Source organism: Heteronotia binoei, chromosome 14 (genome assembly GCF_032191835.1).
Source record: "Heteronotia binoei isolate CCM8104 ecotype False Entrance Well chromosome 14, APGP_CSIRO_Hbin_v1, whole genome shotgun sequence".
NCBI classification, from domain to species: Eukaryota; Metazoa; Chordata; class Lepidosauria; order Squamata; family Gekkonidae; genus Heteronotia; species Heteronotia binoei.
The window spans coordinates 35094930-35115137 of record NC_083236.1 but is presented as its reverse complement, the minus strand read 5'-3'; the positions used below and the strand labels follow the sequence as shown (position 1 = coordinate 35115137).

General features: G+C 42.9%; 1 protein-coding gene across 1 annotated transcript in view; it reads left to right on the top strand.

The window, feature by feature from the left end:
• The window catches only part of PLCG2 (phospholipase C gamma 2), an 89089-nt gene that overhangs the window by 62530 nt on the left and 6351 nt on the right, over positions 1 to 20208 (top strand). The window contains exons 20-29 of the mRNA XM_060254524.1: positions 885 to 953; positions 2548 to 2657; positions 3997 to 4093; positions 5718 to 5784; positions 8463 to 8620; positions 9789 to 9891; positions 12254 to 12463; positions 14833 to 14978; positions 17736 to 17850; positions 19126 to 19290. Of these exons, the coding sequence (XP_060110507.1) occupies positions 885 to 953; positions 2548 to 2657; positions 3997 to 4093; positions 5718 to 5784; positions 8463 to 8620; positions 9789 to 9891; positions 12254 to 12463; positions 14833 to 14978; positions 17736 to 17850; positions 19126 to 19290 (1240 nt within the window). The remainder of the gene's footprint in view (positions 1 to 884; positions 954 to 2547; positions 2658 to 3996; positions 4094 to 5717; positions 5785 to 8462; positions 8621 to 9788; positions 9892 to 12253; positions 12464 to 14832; positions 14979 to 17735; positions 17851 to 19125; positions 19291 to 20208) is intronic.

Below are 20208 nucleotides of genomic sequence, written 5' to 3'. Positions count from 1 at the left end.
CTTTGGGTTCTCTTGAATCAGGAGTTGAAACCATCTCCAGCAATTAAGAGATCCCCAAACAATTACGTTTGTATTGGTGCTAAGTGGATAAAATATGCAAGGCACAGCAAAATCATTCCTCATAATAGCTGACAGATTGGGAGGAGGGCAGATTTGGTGATTAAATGGTACTCCCTGGATGGTATTTTGGCTTCTTGCAGTGCCATGGTTCTATGATTCCAGATGGTTTCTTACAAGCTATGATTTTGTTCTGGAAGGGAAAGTAACTGTAATAAAATGGGAGCTGATAGTGCTTGCCTGTATTTAAGTAAACTCAGTTGTGCATATAAGGGAAGGGGCTATGGCTCAGTGGTCAGATGTCTGCTCGGCATCCAGAAGGTCCCAGGTTCAAACCCAACCATCTCCAGTTAAAGGGATCTAGCAGCTGGTGTTGTGAAAGAACTCTTTTTAAGACTCTGGAGAGCTGCTTTCAATCTGAATAAACAATACTGACCTTGATGGACCAAGGGTCTGATTCAGTATAAGACGACTTCACATATTTGTGCATTAGAAACTATTTCACCATTCTCCTTAAGTTATTGCTATGGAGCAGACAGTGCCATAAGTGATTTAAATTCATCAGATTTGCACAACGAATGAACAAGAAAAGGATTATAATTATTTCTTCCAGTTCTTTTGGAACAAATTACTGAAGTCTTCAGTAACTGCAACCTTCACATTTGATTAGGAAAATTAAGTACAAAATAGAAAATCCTCCAAAATACTTTGGGTTGGATAAATTTTTATTTGGGTGATGTAATGCTTTGATGGAAACCAAAAATTATATGTGACTCCCCCCCCCACCACAGTGGAATTCAAATATTTTTTTTCTTTTTCAATCTTAGGAAAAAGATCCCAGTTCATTATATGATGTCAAGATGTATGTGGAGCCCACTGAAATAACACCTTCCGTGGTATAATTACTCTCATATTTTTGTTCAGATTAAAGTTTACCTGAAATCCTACTACTGTAATTTCTTGTTTGAAAGTTGAGAAGGATGGTTGCAAGTTAAAATAAACCTGGGTATAGTGAGTGGGTCAGAAAAGTATCAAGGAGGAAAATACCAACTTAACAGGCATCTCATGGTTGCATAACTTCGTTACTATTGGGGAGGATGGTAGGTGGATCTAGTGGCTCAGTTGTAGAGTATCTGCTTAGCATACAGATGGTCCCAGGTTCAACTCCCAACATATCCAGTTTAGAGGGTCAGATAGTAGGAGATGTGAGAGATCCCCACCTGAGACCTTGGAGAGTCACTGCCAGTCTGAGTAGACAATACCAACTTTGGTGGACAGATGGTCTGATTCAGTATAAAAGAAGAACAGAGAGGGGAGGGACGGTGGCTCAGTGGTAGAGTATCTACTTGATAAACAGAAGGTCCCAGGTTCAATACCTGGCATCTCCAGGGTCCAGGCAAATAGGTGTGAAAAACCTCCGCTTGAGACCCTGGAGAGCTGCTGCCAGTCTGAGTAGATAATACTGACTTTGATGGATTGGGTCTGATTCAGTATAAGGCAGCTTCATATGTTCATATATATATAAGAAGCCTAACCCAAAAACTGGAATCAAGAACCTAAAGGTTAATATACAATAAGGGCCAAAAATTAAAAGCAGAATTTAAAATAAAATCATAACCAAAAATACATGTATTTATTACAGAAAGTTAAAAGCATTTAGGGGGTCATCATTAGCCTCCTTAGTAAAATCATCCAGCAAAAATGGGAAACATTTGACCTAAAATGGTCTTCTTCAGAGGTCAAACAAATATATACATGTACAGGCTAGTGTTACAAATACAATAAATCAGTGCTGGACCAAAAAGAAAGTAGTTTAATAAAGTGGCAAAGGCTAAGAGACGTAATTGAGGCCTCTTATAATACAGCCTTATGTCCTGGTCAAGGGCATACATGTTGCATCATGTGTCTTATTGTACGCCTCACCAAAATGGTCCAGAATTGATCAAAGTCAGTGCCAGATCAGAGCCAGTGTGCCAAGAGTTATGTGTAGTTATGTAGAACAAAGTAGGAGTCAAGTGTACCTTTAGGACCAAGAAAGTTTTATTCAGAATGTAAGCTTTCATATGCATCCATGCATACTTCTCCCCTCATCTGAAGCAGTATGCATGCATATGAAAGCTTATATTCTGAATAAAACTTTGTTGGTCTTCAAGGTGTAACTTGACTCCTACTTTGTTCTACTGCTTCAGACCGACATGGCTGTCCACTTGGATCTATCTACGTGTAGTTATGTGATTCAGTATAAGGCAGCTTCATTTGTGCCCTGGGCTTTGCATGCTGAATATCCTAGATTCAGTCTCTGGTGGCTCCAGTTAAAGGATCTCATGGGTTGGGAAAAGAGCCTCCTGTGCTTGAGACCCTGGAGAGTTACTGCTTCTCATACTAGACAGTAATGGGCTAGATAGACCATTGGACTGACCTGGTTTAACTTAGCTTCATGTATCTACATGTTCCTAACATCACTTTGTCCTGCAATCCTTTCTGTTGAAGCCCCAAAGAACTGTGAAAGCCTTGTATGATTACCAAGCCAAGAGACCTGATGAGCTGACATTTTGCAGAGGAGCCTTAATTCATAACGTCTCGAAAGAAAGTGGAGGCTGGTAAGAATGTAGATATTTTGATATATATGTTTAGAATTTTTTTTGTATAGTCCTACACTGAAACTTTGTCTCAAACATAGACTCATGGCTTTGTGCACATTGTTCTCATTTAGAAAAGGAACTTCTCAAAGGTGTTTGTGGGGGATGAATTAAAAGTCACTTGAATGAGATTTCTGAAGCATGATAATGTGCGTTAAATAATAATAATAATCCATAAAGAAGCCTTTGAAAAAGTGTTATTTTAAAGGGTAAATAGTTGTGGTTGCTTGATATCCATTCTGGGGTCTGTTTGACTTCAGCCTTCTCTTAGTTTATTCACAGAGAGAAGCTCCCTGCCCAATAGTCACCATATGTAATTTCTCTGGACTAGAGATGGCCAAACTGTGGCTCAGAAGCCACATGTGGCTCTTTTACACATATTGTGCGGCTCTCAAAGCCCCCACCACCCCATCAGCTGGCTTGGAGAAGGCATTTGTCTCTTTGAATCACTTCTCTTAGTCAAGCCACCTAGCAGCTTGGGGAATGCATTTAAAGTTGCTGTCTTTCCACCTCTACCTCCCTTCCCCATGTATTTGCTTTTCTCCCTCCCTCCCTCCCTTCCTTCAAACATCTGATATTTATTCTACATAGCTTTTATGCTAAGCAAGTTTGGCCACTCCTAGTCTGGACTATACACAATGTACCCTGACTTGGGTAGCCCAAGCTAGCTTGATCTTGTTAGATCTCAGAAGCTAAGCACAGTTGGCCCTTGACAGTACTTGTATGGGAGACCACCATGGAAGTACAGGGTTGTTGTGCAGAGGAAGGCAATGTCAGAACACCTCTGAATGTATCTTGCCTTGAAAACCCCACAGGGAACGCTGTATGTTGTCTGCAACTTGACAGCACTTTCCATTTGCATAAACAAGATACTCTTGGGAGAAGAAATATACATTCCCCCCCCATTTTTGTGGAGAACCCGCTAGAGACTCACTTGCATTTGCAGCTTAGTGGTTATGCAGCTGGCATGTTTGAAATCAGAACTCCTCTGATGGTTTGAATATTTAATACAAGGAGTGGCAAACAGTTCCACTGTTAATTATCATTTTGATACAAGCCATAGTTCAGGCCACTTGTACCGGTTTTACTTCAGTGTTTCTGACCAACTTGTTGATTGTGGAGAATTTGTGATAACTTTGTAGACTATACTGTTTTTAGCATTATGATGAGGGCTCAAAACATTATAAATGAAAACTTGAAGGCAGCATAAAAATCAGGTTTGGAGACTGATGGGCAATTGAGTGAGGCTGGTGTTTTTTGTGTTCTGAAAGAGATGACTAGTTCTTTCTCAATCATTCAGGTGGAAGGGAGATTATGGAGACAAAGTTCAATACTACTTTCCTGCCAATTATGTAGAGGAAATGTCATCTGAGAACACTGATGAACTCGAAAGCCAGGTGAGAAAACCAAGTTTTCATTGCTGCCCTTCTTCCAAAATTGTTTGTATGTGTTCCTTACTTGATGAAATTCATTCAGGTTCTCTGGTCCAGAGTGAATGATTTTTGTGCAAGACTGTCCTTTGCCATCGTGCTCTTGTATCCCTGACCGGGATAGCCCAGGCTAGTTCGATCTGGTCAGATCTTGGAAGCTAAGCTGGGTTGGCCTTGGTTAGCATTTGGAAGGGCAACCTCCAAGAATACCATGGTCATGACTTGGAGGCAGGCGGTGGCAAACCACCTCTGAAATGTCTCTTGTATTAAAACAAGTCTAGCTCACCACCTAGTGGTGCATAATGCTAAAAGAGCTAGAACTTCTGGCTGCCAGACAATCTTAGGATCTCCTGGCTATACTACACACAGTGCCATACATCAACAACAGTAATCTCGTGCAAGTGATTCCCCTCCCCCCATTTCCTCTCATGTTCATTTTGGGGAGGGGTGGTGGTGGCTCAGTGGTAGAGCATCTGTTTGGCGTGCAGGAAGTCCCAAGTGAAATCCGCAGCATTACTAGATAAATGGGAGCAGGTAGAAATTGTGGTGAAGGACCTCTGCCTGAGATCCTGGAGAACTGCTGCTAGATAGAAGAGACGATACGGACCATGATAGATCAGGGCTATGACTTTGTGCAAGTCAACTTCATGTGTATAGAATTTATGCTGGTATATGGACTGTAACATATGTACACTTGCATGTCTTAATAAGGTTGAAGATGCTTATAGAAATTAGCTTGATCGAAAGCTTATGTTCTGAATAAAACTTTGTTGGTCTTAAAGGTGCCCTTGACTCCTACTTTGTTCTACTGCTTCAGACCAACACAGCTGCCCACTTGGATCTAGCTTGATAAGGTGTCAGCAAGAGCTTTTGGCTTTGCTCTGGCAACTGGTTCTTCTATTATGTCTATAGTGAGAGAACCACAGTAGAGGCTACTGCAGTGCGGCTGTTTTTGGGATGATTGGGGTAACTTGAGATGCTTAGAACCATGCCAGAGGAATTGCTCTGGAGGCTGTTCCCATGTGGTCTCCAGTTTATCTGAGTGGGCTTCCTCAAAAGGACCACTGATTTAATACCAGTGGCAAATTTTAGATTTAAAAATAAACTTTGACACTATAATTTGTTGGTATCTTTGCTGCAGTTTCGTTAACAACAAAAGAGTTGTTGGGTACTAACAAATTCAGCTTACCTTACCTATGCTTTTTACAAGTAATGAATCCCTCAGCAGAAATGATTATTATTTTTTAAAGTGTTACCCAGGGAATTAAGTGAGTTGATTATTTAAGTTTTGGGTATCCTGCTAAGTATCCTGAAGATATTTGTTAAACACACAAAATGAAAGCTAGCATTGTGTGGTGGTTATATCAGATCTGGAAGACCCAGGTTCGAATCCCTTATCTGCCATGGAAGCTCACTGGGTGTTCTTTGGCCATTTACTCTCTCTTAACCCAACTTACCTCTCAGAGTCATTGCTTTGTTGAGGGGAGAACAATGTTGTAAGCCTCTTTGGGTTCCCATATGGAAGAAAAGTGGAGTGTACATATACAAGTAGACCTGATTTCAACTATAAATTCATGTTTTTCATTTACAGATCATTGAGGACAATCCTTTAGGGTCTTTGTGTCGGGGCATTTTGGATCTCACTAGATACAACGTTGGTAAGCACTGCTCTGACCTCCGTTCCTCCTTTTGTGTCATTCTGTTTTTTAACTCAGCTTTTGGTGTGAAGGGAAGTGAGCTGCCTTGAGCCATCAGTGAAGGTAGGGTATAAACATTTTAACAAAACAAGATAGCAAATAGACTCTGAAATCTTTCTGTGTTTTATAGCACTGTAGAAAATGCTGTAAATTTGCTTGCTTAAGGCCCACCTTAGATGCTCCATAAGAATGTATTTACCGGCGTATAAAACGACTGGGCGTATAAGACGACCTCCCAACATTTCCACTCAAAATATACTGAGCGGAGCCCTTGGGTGCAAGCTCTGGAGGCCTTTTGTCCGAGAAGCGCCCACGACGGTCAGCCAGGGCGGTCTTAAGTGCTGCCTGGGTTCCCTTCCTGGGTCGGATACTGCCACGCAGCTGGTTTGGGGATCGCTCCCGTGCTGCTCCCCTTGCCCCCACCAGCCGCCAGATGCAACAGGGTCGAGGTGGGGGCGCCGGTGCGAAGGTTCGGCTGGTCTCTTGGCAGTCTTGCTTGCTTCGGCGGGGGGGGGGGTCGAAGAGCCCAGTCTGCCCCACCCGAGGGCTTGTAGGGCCCGGCTGCACAGGCGCCATGACGCGCACTCCCCCCCCCCCCCAGGCACACCGGCTGCTCCCGCCACCTCGCCGTCGAAGTCTCCTCCTGCCCCCCGAGTCCCTTTCAGGGCCCGCTGCCGGCCTGCGGGGGCGGGGTGGCTTTGGACAAGAGCTGTCTGGAGTGGGAGCCAGCTGGCGGCAGAGCAGAAGGGGCGATTGGCACGCACGGGCCCGAGAGCCGGCCCCGGCCGGGCTCTCTTCTCCCTGCCTGGACTCATGAGGCCTGCAGGAGAACGGCTGGAGCCGCAGCCACATCAAGGCCTGTGGAGCCGCTTGAGCAGCTGGACGGGACCCCCAAACCGCTGGACCAAGAGCAAAGCGCGGCGGCTCCAGCAGCAATTCCAAGGGGGACGAGCAGGGAACCCTCCCATTCAACTGAAGTGCACCCGGCGTATAAGACGACCCCCCCCACTTGGAGGCATGTTTTTCAGGGCAAAAAAGTTGTCTTATACGCCGGCAAATACGGTATTTATTTTATCCAATTTTTATCCTGCTCTCCCCCACAAGCAGGGCTCAGGGGGGTTACAACAGAATCTGCTCCAGTCATGTCCTAACCTGCATATAATGATACTTCCCATGTCCCTTTTCAAAGAAAATGGTGTCCATTCAGACATGATTTGCTTGGAGGTGTGGAGCAACAGCTGGGCAGCTAACAGCCCCTGCCCATAAAAATCTAGATTAGCACATGCTCAGAAAAGGGGTGCAGGGAAGGCACAGACTCAACTTTAAAAATGCTCTCAGGCTTTTAATGAAATGGCTATGAGGGGAAAAGGGAGCAAGTGCTGTTGGAGGAGGACCCAGAGCTGCCTGGCAGAGCACATGCTTTGCATAGAGAAAGCTCTAGGTTCAGCCCTTCATACCTTTAGCTCAGAGGATATTGGGTAGGAGACCCACTGCAAGCTGTAGGAAACAAAACTGAGTGGGATGGATTGACTTGGCATAAGACAGGCTTGTTCCCTCTAAGCTGAGTTAGTGTGTGCTAGCTTACAATTTTTTAGCCTCCCACTCACACATTTTTGTCTCAGCTCAGAAAAAATGGCCCTAGAGCAAACTAATTTATGCAGTTGCTCACAACTTTAATGTCAGTAGCTCACAACTTTAATGCCAGTAGCTCACAAAGTAGAATTTTTGCTCACAAGACTCCACAGCTTAGAGAGAACATTGCTTATAAGTTAGATTCCATTTCTGTCACTGAAAATGTGACAAAATGAACATATCTCATCTGAGTGTGTTGCACTGGTTAGCGTGTTGGGCTAGGTTGTGGAAGACCCAGGTTTGAATCCTCACCTGGCCATAGACACTCCCTAAAAGACCATGGGCCAGTCATACACTCTCAACCTCACCTGCCTCACAGGGTTGTTGTGAGGCTAAAATAAACAGAGGAGAGGAGAATAATGTAAACAACTGCAGGAACCCCTGGATTAGAAAAGGGGGGTATAAATGGAGGGATTTTTTTTAAAAAAAAAACCCCAATAAAATAAATCATTTGTACTGAAGCTGTACATTGAAGAAGTGCAGTTTTCAAGGACTTTGAAGTGAAATTTGTGAAAAGATTGACAGAAAAAATGATCTAAGAGAGAAGAGGCTGGGGAATGGGACCACGTGTTGTTTGTCAAGGGGCATGCACTCTATGTGTGTGTGTGTGTGTGTGTAACATAGTGAGTACCTGGGATGTTTTCAGCCATTATATGTGGAGTAGTTGTATCAATGTCCCCTGTCAGGGGAGAGTGGGATACAAATATAATAAAATAGCATAAATTAAAAAAAATAAAAATGCACTATCTGGACAAAGAACCGTCTTTCCCCCAGTCACAAACTGTTGCTGAAAGAATCCTGGACGATACTGAGGGGCCCAGAAGAAGCACCACTTTGGAGGGATGCCAGTGCCCACTGTCTTGTTTGATTGTGCAGCAGCAACAACCACCAAAAGGTGGCACTGGACCCTTTAGCATAAATTATGGGTGGGCATTTGCAAGATGATTAAAAGGTAATCAAAAGCATACACATCTGACTGGTTCAACCACCTGCCTTGTTTCTAATAGCAAAAATGCCACATGGAAAATATTACAAGACTTTTGTCTTCGTCCTGGAGCCCAAGAATCCTGAGGATCCTCCTATTGAGTTTGCCACAGAGAAAGTGGAAGAGCTGTTTGAATGGTATCAGAGCATTCGAGAAATCACATGGAGACCCGTAGAAGAGGTACAAGTATGGGTAACAGGGTAGCCCCGGTCAGCTGCTAACATTTAACAGGAGCGTAGGTGTAAGTAATATGGGCTTGAAACTCCCCCCCCCCCCAAAAAAAAATTATTCCCTTCATTTATAGCCCACGTTTCTTGCAGTTATTTAAGGTGGACTCTAAAATACATATTTTTAAAAAATCAGGTTGCAAAGACTTCCAAGAAATAATGCAGTAGAACTAGGATTATGTCCTGTGGTTTCAGACCATGCCAGCAGAATTTCTCATGGGGCGATACTCTAAAATACCCCAGGAACAGTGTATTTGTATATGCAAAACTTCTGTGGAGGACCTCTTCTATTATGTCATGGTTTGCCCACTGTATTCATAACCTAGACACAAGTTTCTGACTGAAATAACTGATCAATTGTATATAATAATATAATAATATTGTATTTATATCCCGCCCTCCCCGCCGAAGCAGGCTCAGGGCAGCTAACAACATTGATTCATACAATAAATTATACAACGGTTTTAAAATCACATTCACTTTAAAACATTCCAATTAAAATTAACATTACTAGTGCTACTCTGTAGGATGTAAATGTTATGGCGGAATCACTTAAGGCGAGTCAACAGTTGTTCAATCAGGTAAAGGCCATCCCAAAAAGGAAGGTCTTGCAGGCCCTGCGGAATTGTTCGAAGCTCCGCAGGGCCCGCACTTCTTCCGGGAGCTGGTGCCATATATGGCATCTGGTATGGATAAGTTAATATTTCTGTTGTCAGATAAGGCAGCACCTTTCTTGTGTCGGGTTGCTTTTGGCTGATCGGGGGGTGGGATTTGCTAATGAGCTCCACCACCTATTTTTCTACACAATGACCCCTGCCCCTAAATAACCAAACAAATAAGCAGCCTGTCACCTGGAGACTGAAAGGCATCACCAAAACATGTTTTCCATGAAAGCTGATGCCTTTTTTTCCTTTTGCCTCAGAAATCATAGAATTGCACATTTTGGGAATATTGTTAAATTAATAAATTGCGGCATTGCCTATTTCATTACTAGCTTGTAGCCACAGGGAGTCTTCAGATAAATAACACTGATGTATTCTCAGCCATGCCTATTCTTTTTACGTGTGCTTGCATCAATAAATGTCTACAAGAATTTTTCTTTTTATTCAATCCTCAAACAGGAAAATGAGAAAAAATACTGGGAAAAGAACCAGTTGATTGCCATAGAGTTATCTGACTTGGTAATCTACTGCAAACCAACAAGCAAAACCAAGGATAATTTAGGTAATCCCATTTTAATCATGAATTTAAACTTTACTAGCATGCTTTTTGCCCTAGTCGAGTCACAGCTGACTTACGGTGACCCTGTAAGGTTTTCAAGGCAAGAGACATTAGAGGTGGTTTGCCATCGCCTGCCTGTGCATCGTGACCCTGGTGTTCTTTGCAGATCTCCTATCCAAATGCTAGCTGGGGCCAAACCTGCATAGCTTCTGAGATTGGACAAGATCAGGCTAGCCTGGACTGTCTAGGTCAGGGCACTTTCCTGCTTATACATGCTCAAAGAATAGTTTCTTCTGGATGAGGAATCGCTGCTACCATATGGAGGGGTGGAATTCTAGCAGGAGCTCCTTTGCATATTAGGCCACACACCCCTGATGTAGCCAATCCTCCAAGAGCTTACAAAAAAGACCCTTGTAAGCTCTTGGAGGATTGGCTACATGAGGGGGTATGACCTAATATGCAAAGGAACTCCTGCTAGAATTCCACCCCTGACCATATGTGTATGTACAGTTTAAGTTATCTGTGTGTCTTATTGCACATGCATAGCTGGAGCTTTTTAAAGTTTATTTTGTGCATTTATATATTGCCTGCCCATTGATCCTTAAAGCAGCTAACAGTTTGGAATTAAATAGAATAAAATCCTCAAACAGATTAAAAACAAACAAACAAGACTGTGAGAAATGAAACACAGTTGCTATCCCAGTAATCTAATATAGTTCAAAGGTCTTCTGGAATAAGGGTGTCTTTGGTGCTCTGGAAGGTTTGTAGGGACTTCACCAATCCCATCTGCTGTGGGAGGGAGTGCCACAATTTGTAGGTGGGAGCTGAAAAGCCCTTTTGTGAACCCCATGTATCCTGGCTTCAGACAAGGTTGGTTCCTGCAGGAAGGGACCACCCATTTGTTTCTCTAAATTCATATTTCACCGTGCGTTTCCTAGTTAGCCCAAGGAAGCTGGCAAATATGTCATTAAAAAAGCTCACAACAAAAACATAAAGCCATCTAACAAACTAACAAACTGGCAGTGATGTCCCGGTGAAAGTAACACAGTTTGGCTCAATAGTTGTTCTCAATGTAGGTAACAAAGGTTTAGGAAGTATTTGCCCCATTGATAAGCCCATTGGAAAAGCCACAATTTTGTGTATCCTGTGGAAAGCAAATAGCAATGGAGCCTTCTGGATGGTCTCCAGGACCCCATTCCAGAAAGCAGATGCTGGAAGTGAGAGGGCTTGGGATCAGGCTGAGGCAGAATGTACTTGCTGAAGTAGGAAGAGAAAGCAGGAATTGTTTTGAAGAGAGCAATTGGTGCCTGGAATATGGACAAAAAAAGATGTTGAGCAATGTTCCAAGAAGGGCACCTGAAACTATAAAAAGCTCAGGCTAGACTAGAGAATGTCTCTGGAATACATGGGATTGTATTAGCATGGGCAGTGTCAATCCCTGTAAAGCAGCAAGATTCCCTAAAGGATCTTCTGAGGTCACTTGTCACATCTACCATATTAATATCTGAATTTAAACCCTTGACTGGCAAGTGAATCACAGTGTCTTACACACAAAATGCCTTGCAGTTCCTGAAAGTACCGAAACCCTGCTGTCTGCAGAAAAGGAAAGGGTTTCTGTATGCTTAGGGGACTTCCAAACGTTTGTGGTAACATATTGTCTTGTAAATTAGCTAAAGACTCCCCATCCCTCAAAAAATTGCTGAATGAGAACCAAATAAACACCAGGAGGCATAGAATGTTTAGAGCAGTTGAGACTTAACTAAATGGGAGAGGGAGGAGAGTAGGGTAGCTCAGTCTTCTCCAACTATTGAGAGCTTACAGAACCCAGGAAGGGGAAGTTTGGGTGGTGAAGAGGGTTCTGATTGTTCTCCCTCCCACAGTTCTTTGCAGGCTCCCAACCAGTTTATTGAAATACTCAGAAAGTAGAATGACTTCGGGCAATGCATCTTTTGAGAAATGGGTGTAGAACACCAAGCCATGACTGCCCTCCACACCCTTCTGATGGGTTGCGTGGTTTTTAAAGAGACATTCTGTTTATCTGCGTGGTTTAATGTCTGGGTGGCAGCACTTGCTTTAGCACCTGCAAGTTGCGACATTCCTGACCAGGAATAGGAAGGGGGGTCAGGGGTTTGGTGGCAGATTAGTCTGGGCTAGACTCCTGCCTGCTTCACCCACACATCACAACTGGCTGTCCTCCCGTGTATCCCACACAAAAGTACCCCCAGGATGCAGTTGTTGTGCTTCTGTGGCAATTGTCAAGAAAGCTACTTAAAGAGAGGAGCATAATTGCCAATGCAGTGTAATTCAGTGGAAATATGCCTTAACCATCGATCCTTCTCACCTTTCTGTTTTCTCGCTTGGGTAGAAAATCCTGATTTCAGGGAAATCCGTTCCTTTGTGGAGACCAAGGCAGAAAACATAATCAAGCAGAAGCCTGTTGATTTACTGAAATACAATCAAAAGGGACTGACGCGGATATACCCAAAAGGGCAGAGGGTGGACTCCTCCAATTACGATCCTTTTCGCTTTTGGTTTTGTGGCTCACAGATGGTGGCTCTTAATTTCCAAACACCAGGTAAGCATTTTTTAAAAGTTAGAACTTCTTAATGGTAGTGCTTTTCTCATCTTTGCTTTTTATGGATAACCACCCACACCCTCTACAGAAGGGGTGGCCAAACTGTGTCTCAGGAGCCACATGTGGCTCTTTCACATGTATTGTGTGGTTCTCGAAGCCCCCATGACCCCATTGGCTGGCTTGGAGAAGGCATTCTCTTTTAAAATCACTTTCCAAGCTAAGTAAGCCAGCAGCTTGGAGAATGCATGTAAAGTTAAAGGTGCTTTCTCCCAGCTCTCTCTCCTCCCTCCCTTCCTTCCTCATCTGACGCTCATGTCTTGTGAGTTTCAAACATCTGATAGTTATTCTGTGTGACTCTTACATTAAGCAAGTTTGGCCACCTTTGCTGTACAGTATCTTACTGTAGAAAGGACTGAGATGTTTTCCGTGCCATGCGAAATACATTCAAATCACTCCTGTGCTATTTGTGCCACATCTGAATAATCTTATTGGCAGTACTCTCTCTAAACTGTGAAGTCTTTTGAGCAGATATTCTACTACATGAGCTACTGGTGTTAAAGTTGTGAGGTACTGCATAAATTAGTTTGCTCTGGGGTCATTTTTCCTGAGCTAAGACAAAAATGTGTGACCCTAAGGCTAAAAAACTGAGCTAGCTCAGCAACTCAGCTTAGGGGAGACACTGCTTACTGGTCAGATAGAATGAGGAGGAGAAATCAAGAGAGTATTAAGTGGTTTGTCTCTTAATGTGAGCACTTTTCTGCCTGCTTTAAAACCGTTGAAAATGAAAGTGGTTTTGTGGCTTACAGCAAGTAGATTTAGATCTGAACGGAGTAATGTTCCATTACATTTTGCAAGCAAAATAATTCAGTTTTGCACATAATAGTCTACATATAATGGTCTCCTTTGTGGACTTTTTTTGTTTTACTATTTCACTAGCAAATGGGGAACAGTTTTAAACAAACTGTCATAGACAGTTTGCATAGATCTCCTGTGCATGGATCTTTGGTTGTTTGTATTTCTTGGAAATGGTGGAGTACTACTGGAGTTCTATAAATAGTGCTCTATTTATAATAATGACCTCTGAATTGGTGGAAATACTTTTGGAAATTGTGCCAAAAAGGAGCTAAGTAGGGTTAATTCCAGGACAGACAATGAAACCCAAAGAGGCATTTTAATCAACATCTTTTTGTGGGCTCCCTTATTTAAAAGCATTGTTTTTATAACATTTTAATTGTACAGAGTATTTGCAGCAGTTAATTTACTTGTTACTTCCACGTTGCAGATAAGAAACTGAGGATGTCCATCTTTCATGGTTAAGCAGATGGACCTGCTTATGGCAATTGTTTTTTTGGCCACTGTGACTGGATGGGCCATTGGCCTGATCCAACATGGCTTCTCTTTATGTTCTTATGTTTGCCCAGGTCTCCTACTAACATGCTGTTGTAAGCTGCCTTGAACCAAGAGGAAGGGTACAAATATTTTAATCAATAAATCTCTATCTTTTGGACTACACTTCAATCTTCAGCAGCTTTAGAACAGGATAATGCAAAATATGGCCCACAGGTGGTTCAAGTCTGGTGATTCAGCAAGCATTGCTGGTCTCCATGCCAGCTGGGTACCCAGGAAGCAGCACCACAAGAGATGAGTGGCAACCAATGTTCCCTCTAAGCTGAGTTAACGTGAACTAGATCACAGATTTTTAGCCTCTAGCTCACAGATGTTTGTCTTAGCTCAGGAAGGATGACCCCAGAGCACACTAATTTGTGCAGTAGCTCACAACTTTAATGCCAGTAGCTTATAAAGTAGAATTTTTGCTCACAAGACTCTGCAGCTTAGAGGGAACATTGGTGGCAACTGTTACATCATCTCACGTGCCTCAGCTCCATGTCTGAATATCACAGATACCACATGTGACCAGGCATGGCCATGGTTGGGTCTTTCCTGCCCAATCACTCACCAGGAGTGACAGTGCCACTCATGCAAGGAAGTCTGACGTAATCAGGGCTTTTTTTGAGGGGAGGAATGTGGTGGGATGGAGTTCCAGAACCTATTCATGAAAACAAAATTCTCAAAAAATGTTTAAAAGTTCATAAGGGGCACCCATGTGCTTCTCCTTCATTTCCTTCTTCAGAGTTCTGACACCTCTTTTTCCAGACATAATTATTCCTGCCTGAAGGGTTATATTCTTCTCATATCCACTCCTAAGCAGTGAGAGTATGTATGTATGAAGGCAGTTAAAATTTTGTCTTTTATTGCAGGGCTAGGTGGGATTTATCTGACTTTTTTCAAATCCCCTTTTTCCAGTTTTTTTTTTAAAAGATCTTGCTGCTAATGTGGCTTTTTTTTTTTAAAAAAAATATTCTTTGCAGATAAATACATGCAAATGAATCACGTCTTGTTTTCACTTAATGGTCGGACCGGTTATATACTCCAGCCAGAATGTATGAGGACTGAGGGGTATGACCCAATGCCCAATGAATACAAGAAGAAACTACAGATGATTTTGACTGTGAGGGTAAATATTCCATTTTTAAAAAATGTATTATCTTATAGACCAGGATTAGCTGCAGCTTTCAAGAGCCCTTGTTTTCATTAACATTGGACAGGCTCATTAAATATCAGCTCTTATAATTTTTTTCAGAAATATCAAGGTGCTAATTAATTATCATATGATATTGTGTGTAGAATAGCCAGGAGATCCTAAAATTGTCTGGGCAGCCATAAATTCTAGCTCAGGGGTGTCAAACTCATGGCCCAAGGGCTGAATCAGGCCCCTGGAGGGCTCCTATCAGGCCCCCGAGCAATTGACTGTCATATGCTTCCTTCTCTCTATCTCTTGCTTACTTCTGTATCACAGCTTGCTTTGCAAGGCTTGCTCAATTACACAGAAGCTACAGAGCAAAACCTCTGTTTTCTCCAGTGGCTGAGGCTCCTCCTTTGGGGAGGAAGGGAGGGAAGGCAGAGCTTGTTTTTGCAGGCTTTCTCAATCACACAGCAGAGCTAATGAGCCAATCTCTCTTCCTTCTGTTGGCTGAGGCGCCTCCTCCCACCAGTCCCCTGGGGAAGGAAAAAGCCAGAGCTTCCTTTGCCCAGTTCCCTAGATCCCATGGGAGAAATACAAAGAAAGTACCTTTAAGACCAATGAGTGCTAATGTTTTAAGTTTTTTTTTTAAAAAAAATTAATTGTATTTGTGTCCTTTATAAAGTTTATAACTCTGCTTTTGTTCAGTTGCACAGTCTAGTCCAACTCTTTGCTACCCCATGGACCGAGTCATGCAAGGCCCTCCATGATGTCTTCCACCATCCTCCGAAGTCTGCTCAAATTAGTGTTAGTTACATCAGTAACGCTGTCCAGCCATCTCATCTTTTGCCCTCCCCTTCTTCTTTTGCCTTCTGTCTTTCCCATTTCTGCTATCTAATCTTAAATAGGTACACATATGGCCTGGCCCAATATGGCTCAGCCCAACCCGACATGGCCCGGCCCAACAAAGTCTCATTTATGTCAGATCCGGCCCTCATAACAAATGAGTTCGACACCCCTGTTCTAGCTCCTTCAGTGTTATGTACCACTAGGTGGCAAGCTAGACTTTTTTTTCCCCCAAGGCAAAAGACATTTCAGTGGTGGTTTGCCATTGCCTGCCTCTGCCTCCGGTTTCCCTTGGAGGTAGCCCTTCCAAATAGTAGCCAAGGCTGACCCTGCTTAGCATCCAAGATCTAACAGGATTGAGCTAGCCTGGACTATCCAGGTCAGCGTCATCATGGTGCTATTTGCCAACATCTCCAGTCTTGAGGCAGTTTCCATCCTGGAGGTGGCAAAACAGTGTGATGTTAGTGTTGCATGTGTGTGAGTAGAAATAATATATTAGTTTTCCAGATAGTGAGCATTTGGAGTTGGAAAATGTTTGAGCCTAAAGGACTTTCCCAGCCCATTTTTTCATCAGATACCTTCACCAAAGTTCCTTAGATATACACTTGAGAATTGGAGCTGGAAAATCATATATATCAGGGGTGGCCAATGGTAGCTCTCCAGATGTTTTTTGCCTACAACTCCCATCAGCCCCAGCCATTGGCCATGCTGGCTGGGACTGATGGGAGTTGTAGACAAAAAACATCTGGAGAGCTACCATTGGCCACCCCTGATGTATATGATTTAAAAGCACAAATGGGTCCCCAAAGTAAATACAAGCAACAGCCCTGGGGAGGGGCCCTTGTGTTTTTTCTTCGGTAGTGTAAAGAGCAACTCTGAGAGAGTGATTAAAATCAGGAAAATGTCATGCACAGAGGAAAGAATCAAGCATCCATGCTCAAGTCCCCATAGCTGAGCATTGATTCCCATTGTAGATGTGAGTTCTTTCCATAGTACTACCTCTCAACATAGACCAGCTTTGTGGTCCTTTGTTGACTGCCCTATATTTGTCATTGAAGAGATTTTTTTCTAGCTAAAACAGAGAACTTTAAGGAACTAGACCAGTTTCTGCTATAAAAAACTATACAAAAACTATTCTTTTTTTTGGGGGGGGAGTACCCACAGACATGGGAATGCAGTATTATGGGTCTTATTTCAAGATGGTGGCTCTAATTCAAAATGGCAGGTAAATGCATCCTCCCTCCCACTCTGGGCCTAATGTTTTGCAATAGAGCCTTGAAACAAACAAACAAACAAAAACGAGGACTGTGAGGATATTTCACCAAAATTAAGCACAGGCTGATTCCACACTAACTTTGCTCTGTGCCAGGCTTCCGTTTCTCTCCAGAGCAAGCTAGCGATTTCGCACCAGCTGTTCCGTGCCACCATTTTGTGCTGGGGCAACCCGCGATTTGCTGTGCCGCAGCACAAATCTGTTTTTCTTTAAGACCTGTTGGTTTAATTGGAGCAGCCCAGTTAGCTTATCTTAGCTTGTACTTGAGAGCTAGCTGTGGTCAGCACTTGGATGGGAGACCACCAGGGAAGATAGTGGTTCCTGTGCCGAGGAAGTTGATGGCAAACCACCTCTGGTCCTCTCTTGCCTGGAACGTCCTGTAGATAGAGTGCCATGAGTCAGCTGTAACTGGACAGCACGTTCTCCTTTTCATTGTTTAAATGGGAGAATAAAAGAGGTTTTTAAGTTTCTCCTATTCAAAGCAATAGAAGTGAAACATGCCTAGCTTTGTTGAGATTGCACCTTCTGTTCTGAAGAAAATAACATTATTGTACTGTAGCTGCTGAGTGGTCATCGTGACTGGATTAACTAGACTCCGTTACCCCATAGCATGACGTGCTGTATCATCACAGGTCATTGGTGCTCGCCATCTTCCTAAGCCCGGTAGGAGTATTGCCTGCCCTTTTGTAGAAGTGGAGATTTATGGGGCTGAATACGACAACAATAAATTCAAGACAACAGTTGTGAGTAAGTAGTGCTCAACTTTTTAATGGGAATTATGTAGCAGGCGTAACAATGAATTCATTGCATCTAAACTTGAGTAGCTTTAAGAGGACAGAACTTGTGCTTTCTTGCTGTTCTGAATGTGTACTTGAAAATAGAACTCACTCCATCCAAAGTTGAGCACTTTGGAGTAACGACTCCAGGTCCTAGTGCTTTTATTGAAATCAGTAAGATTTTGCTGGATCATGTCCCAATTACTTTCGGACGCTGTAAAGTTGCACATTCAGGCAGAAAAAAATTGTGTGGCAGTCTTGTTGTGGGGTAGCTGGGTGTTTCTGGTCTTTGTTTGAGTTGGTTATCAAAGAAGTTGTATTGTTGCTTCAATATTGTGGGTGTGTGGATAGAATGGTACCCAACACTTTTTGGTAATTGTTGCATACCTGGGGCATTTTAAATAGATTTGCTGTCAAATAAGTGTTTCAGTGAAGTGGAAGGATTTATCTTTCTATATGATTTCTTTTTCCTCTAAATATTTTATCAAGTGGAAATATTAAGTGAATGGGGGTGGGGGAGAGTTTAACTTTAGTAAATACATCATGATAATGTGGATATCCCTGAATAATCACTTATATGGTTTTTCTTTTGGGAAGCTCAGGGTACGTATGACTCCCAGCTTAATACAGAACAGACTCTTGCCTCCTTAGTTTTACCAATGGGAGGGTGTTTCTGGAGGCAGGGGGCACATTACAGCCCCCAAGGGCAAGCATCAGGGACACCATAACTCAGTGTATGTTTTGAACTGGCAAAGTCTTTGTTGCTCCATTACCTTTAGCCAGGGCCTTTTTTGTAGCAGGAACTCCTTTGCACATTAAATCACACACCCCTGATGTAACCAGTCCTTCTGGAGCTTACAGTAGGCCCTGTACTAAGAGCTCTGTAAGCTCTTGGAGGATTGGCTACATTAGGGGTGCGGCCTAATATGCAAAGAAGTTCCTGCTTCAAAAAAAGCCTGCTAGTGGCCACCTTTCTCTGGTAAATTGGAGTGATAAAAACTGTCACCATAGGATTAAGACATGCCTGCAAAACAGAGGAACTGTCTGGGATTTAACAAGACCATAGCTAATGGGCTGTGTTTGCCTTGATAGGGAAACAGTGATAAAAATCTGCGAAGTCAAGGAGGGGCTGCCTTGGTTGGCCACAAGCTGTACAGAGCTGGGTTGAATGTTCCCAGACGATTCACAGATGGTTGGGTGTGGGGACTGTGTGTTCTATATTACAAAAATGTCCCTCCCATTACAGATGACAATGGCCTGAACCCAGTTTGGGCATCCCAGGAACAGGTTAAATTTGAAGTTTATGACCCCAGCTTAGCATTTCTGCGCTTCGTGGTGTATGAGGAAGACATGTTCAGCGATCCTAATTTCTTAGCCCATGCCACTTTCCCTCTCAAAGGAATAAAATCAGGTAAATATCAAGGGCAACCACAATGTTGCTTATCAATGAAATACTTTTGCTCTCAGGATCCAGCGTAACACCCTGCTGTACATCTGAAGCAGAATTGAGGCAGTCTGCAATCCTAAGGATGTTTTTCTGGGAACAGGCCCTATAGCATAAAATGGGCAAAACAATCAGTCAGGTTTATTATGGTCAAAAGAATGGGCAAGACCTATTTGGAATTGCTCCCATTCTCTCTCACCTGAGAGACTGTACAAAACTACAAAATCAAGTTGCAGAGTTTTCAAGCATCACTGTTTTGTTGTTTGCAACCTGGATGAACATTTACATTTCTCCCTCTCCCCCCCCACCCCCACAAATGACACCTTGTTAAGGCTTTTGCCTCATCTCCTTGATATGCATGGCCTAAGTACACCTTGTCTGCTCATGCCAACAGGCTTTTCTGCTCAGCATTGCAAAGATCTGTCTTCTCTAGCTTCCTCATAGACAGCAGCCCAACCTGCTTTGGAGTGCATTATCTGGTGCCTGGATGGCCTGTTCATCCAAGCACGGCTGACATCTACTGAAGTCCTTTCTCAGGCTTTGCTTAGGCTTCAAAACATGTCAGAGGCCTGTTGAGCTTGAGCAAACTAAGAAACAACATAGCATCTTAGCAAAATAGTCCATTTTCTTCTCTCAAATTTATCCATGCCACTATGCACAATGAGTTTCTGAGTTTTCCTTGTGATGTCTCTTTAAAAAACAGAGACATTGTTTTGTAGAACATAATGAATCACTGATAAGGGGTGTTTTAGACAATACTTGTAAAGGATGCAGAAGTACAATTCATATTGCACTTGGGAAATTTTCTGCTAATTTTCTACTCCCAAGGATTTTGAAAGCTGACATCCTCAAACTTTTGTTAGTCTCTAAGGTACTACTGGACTC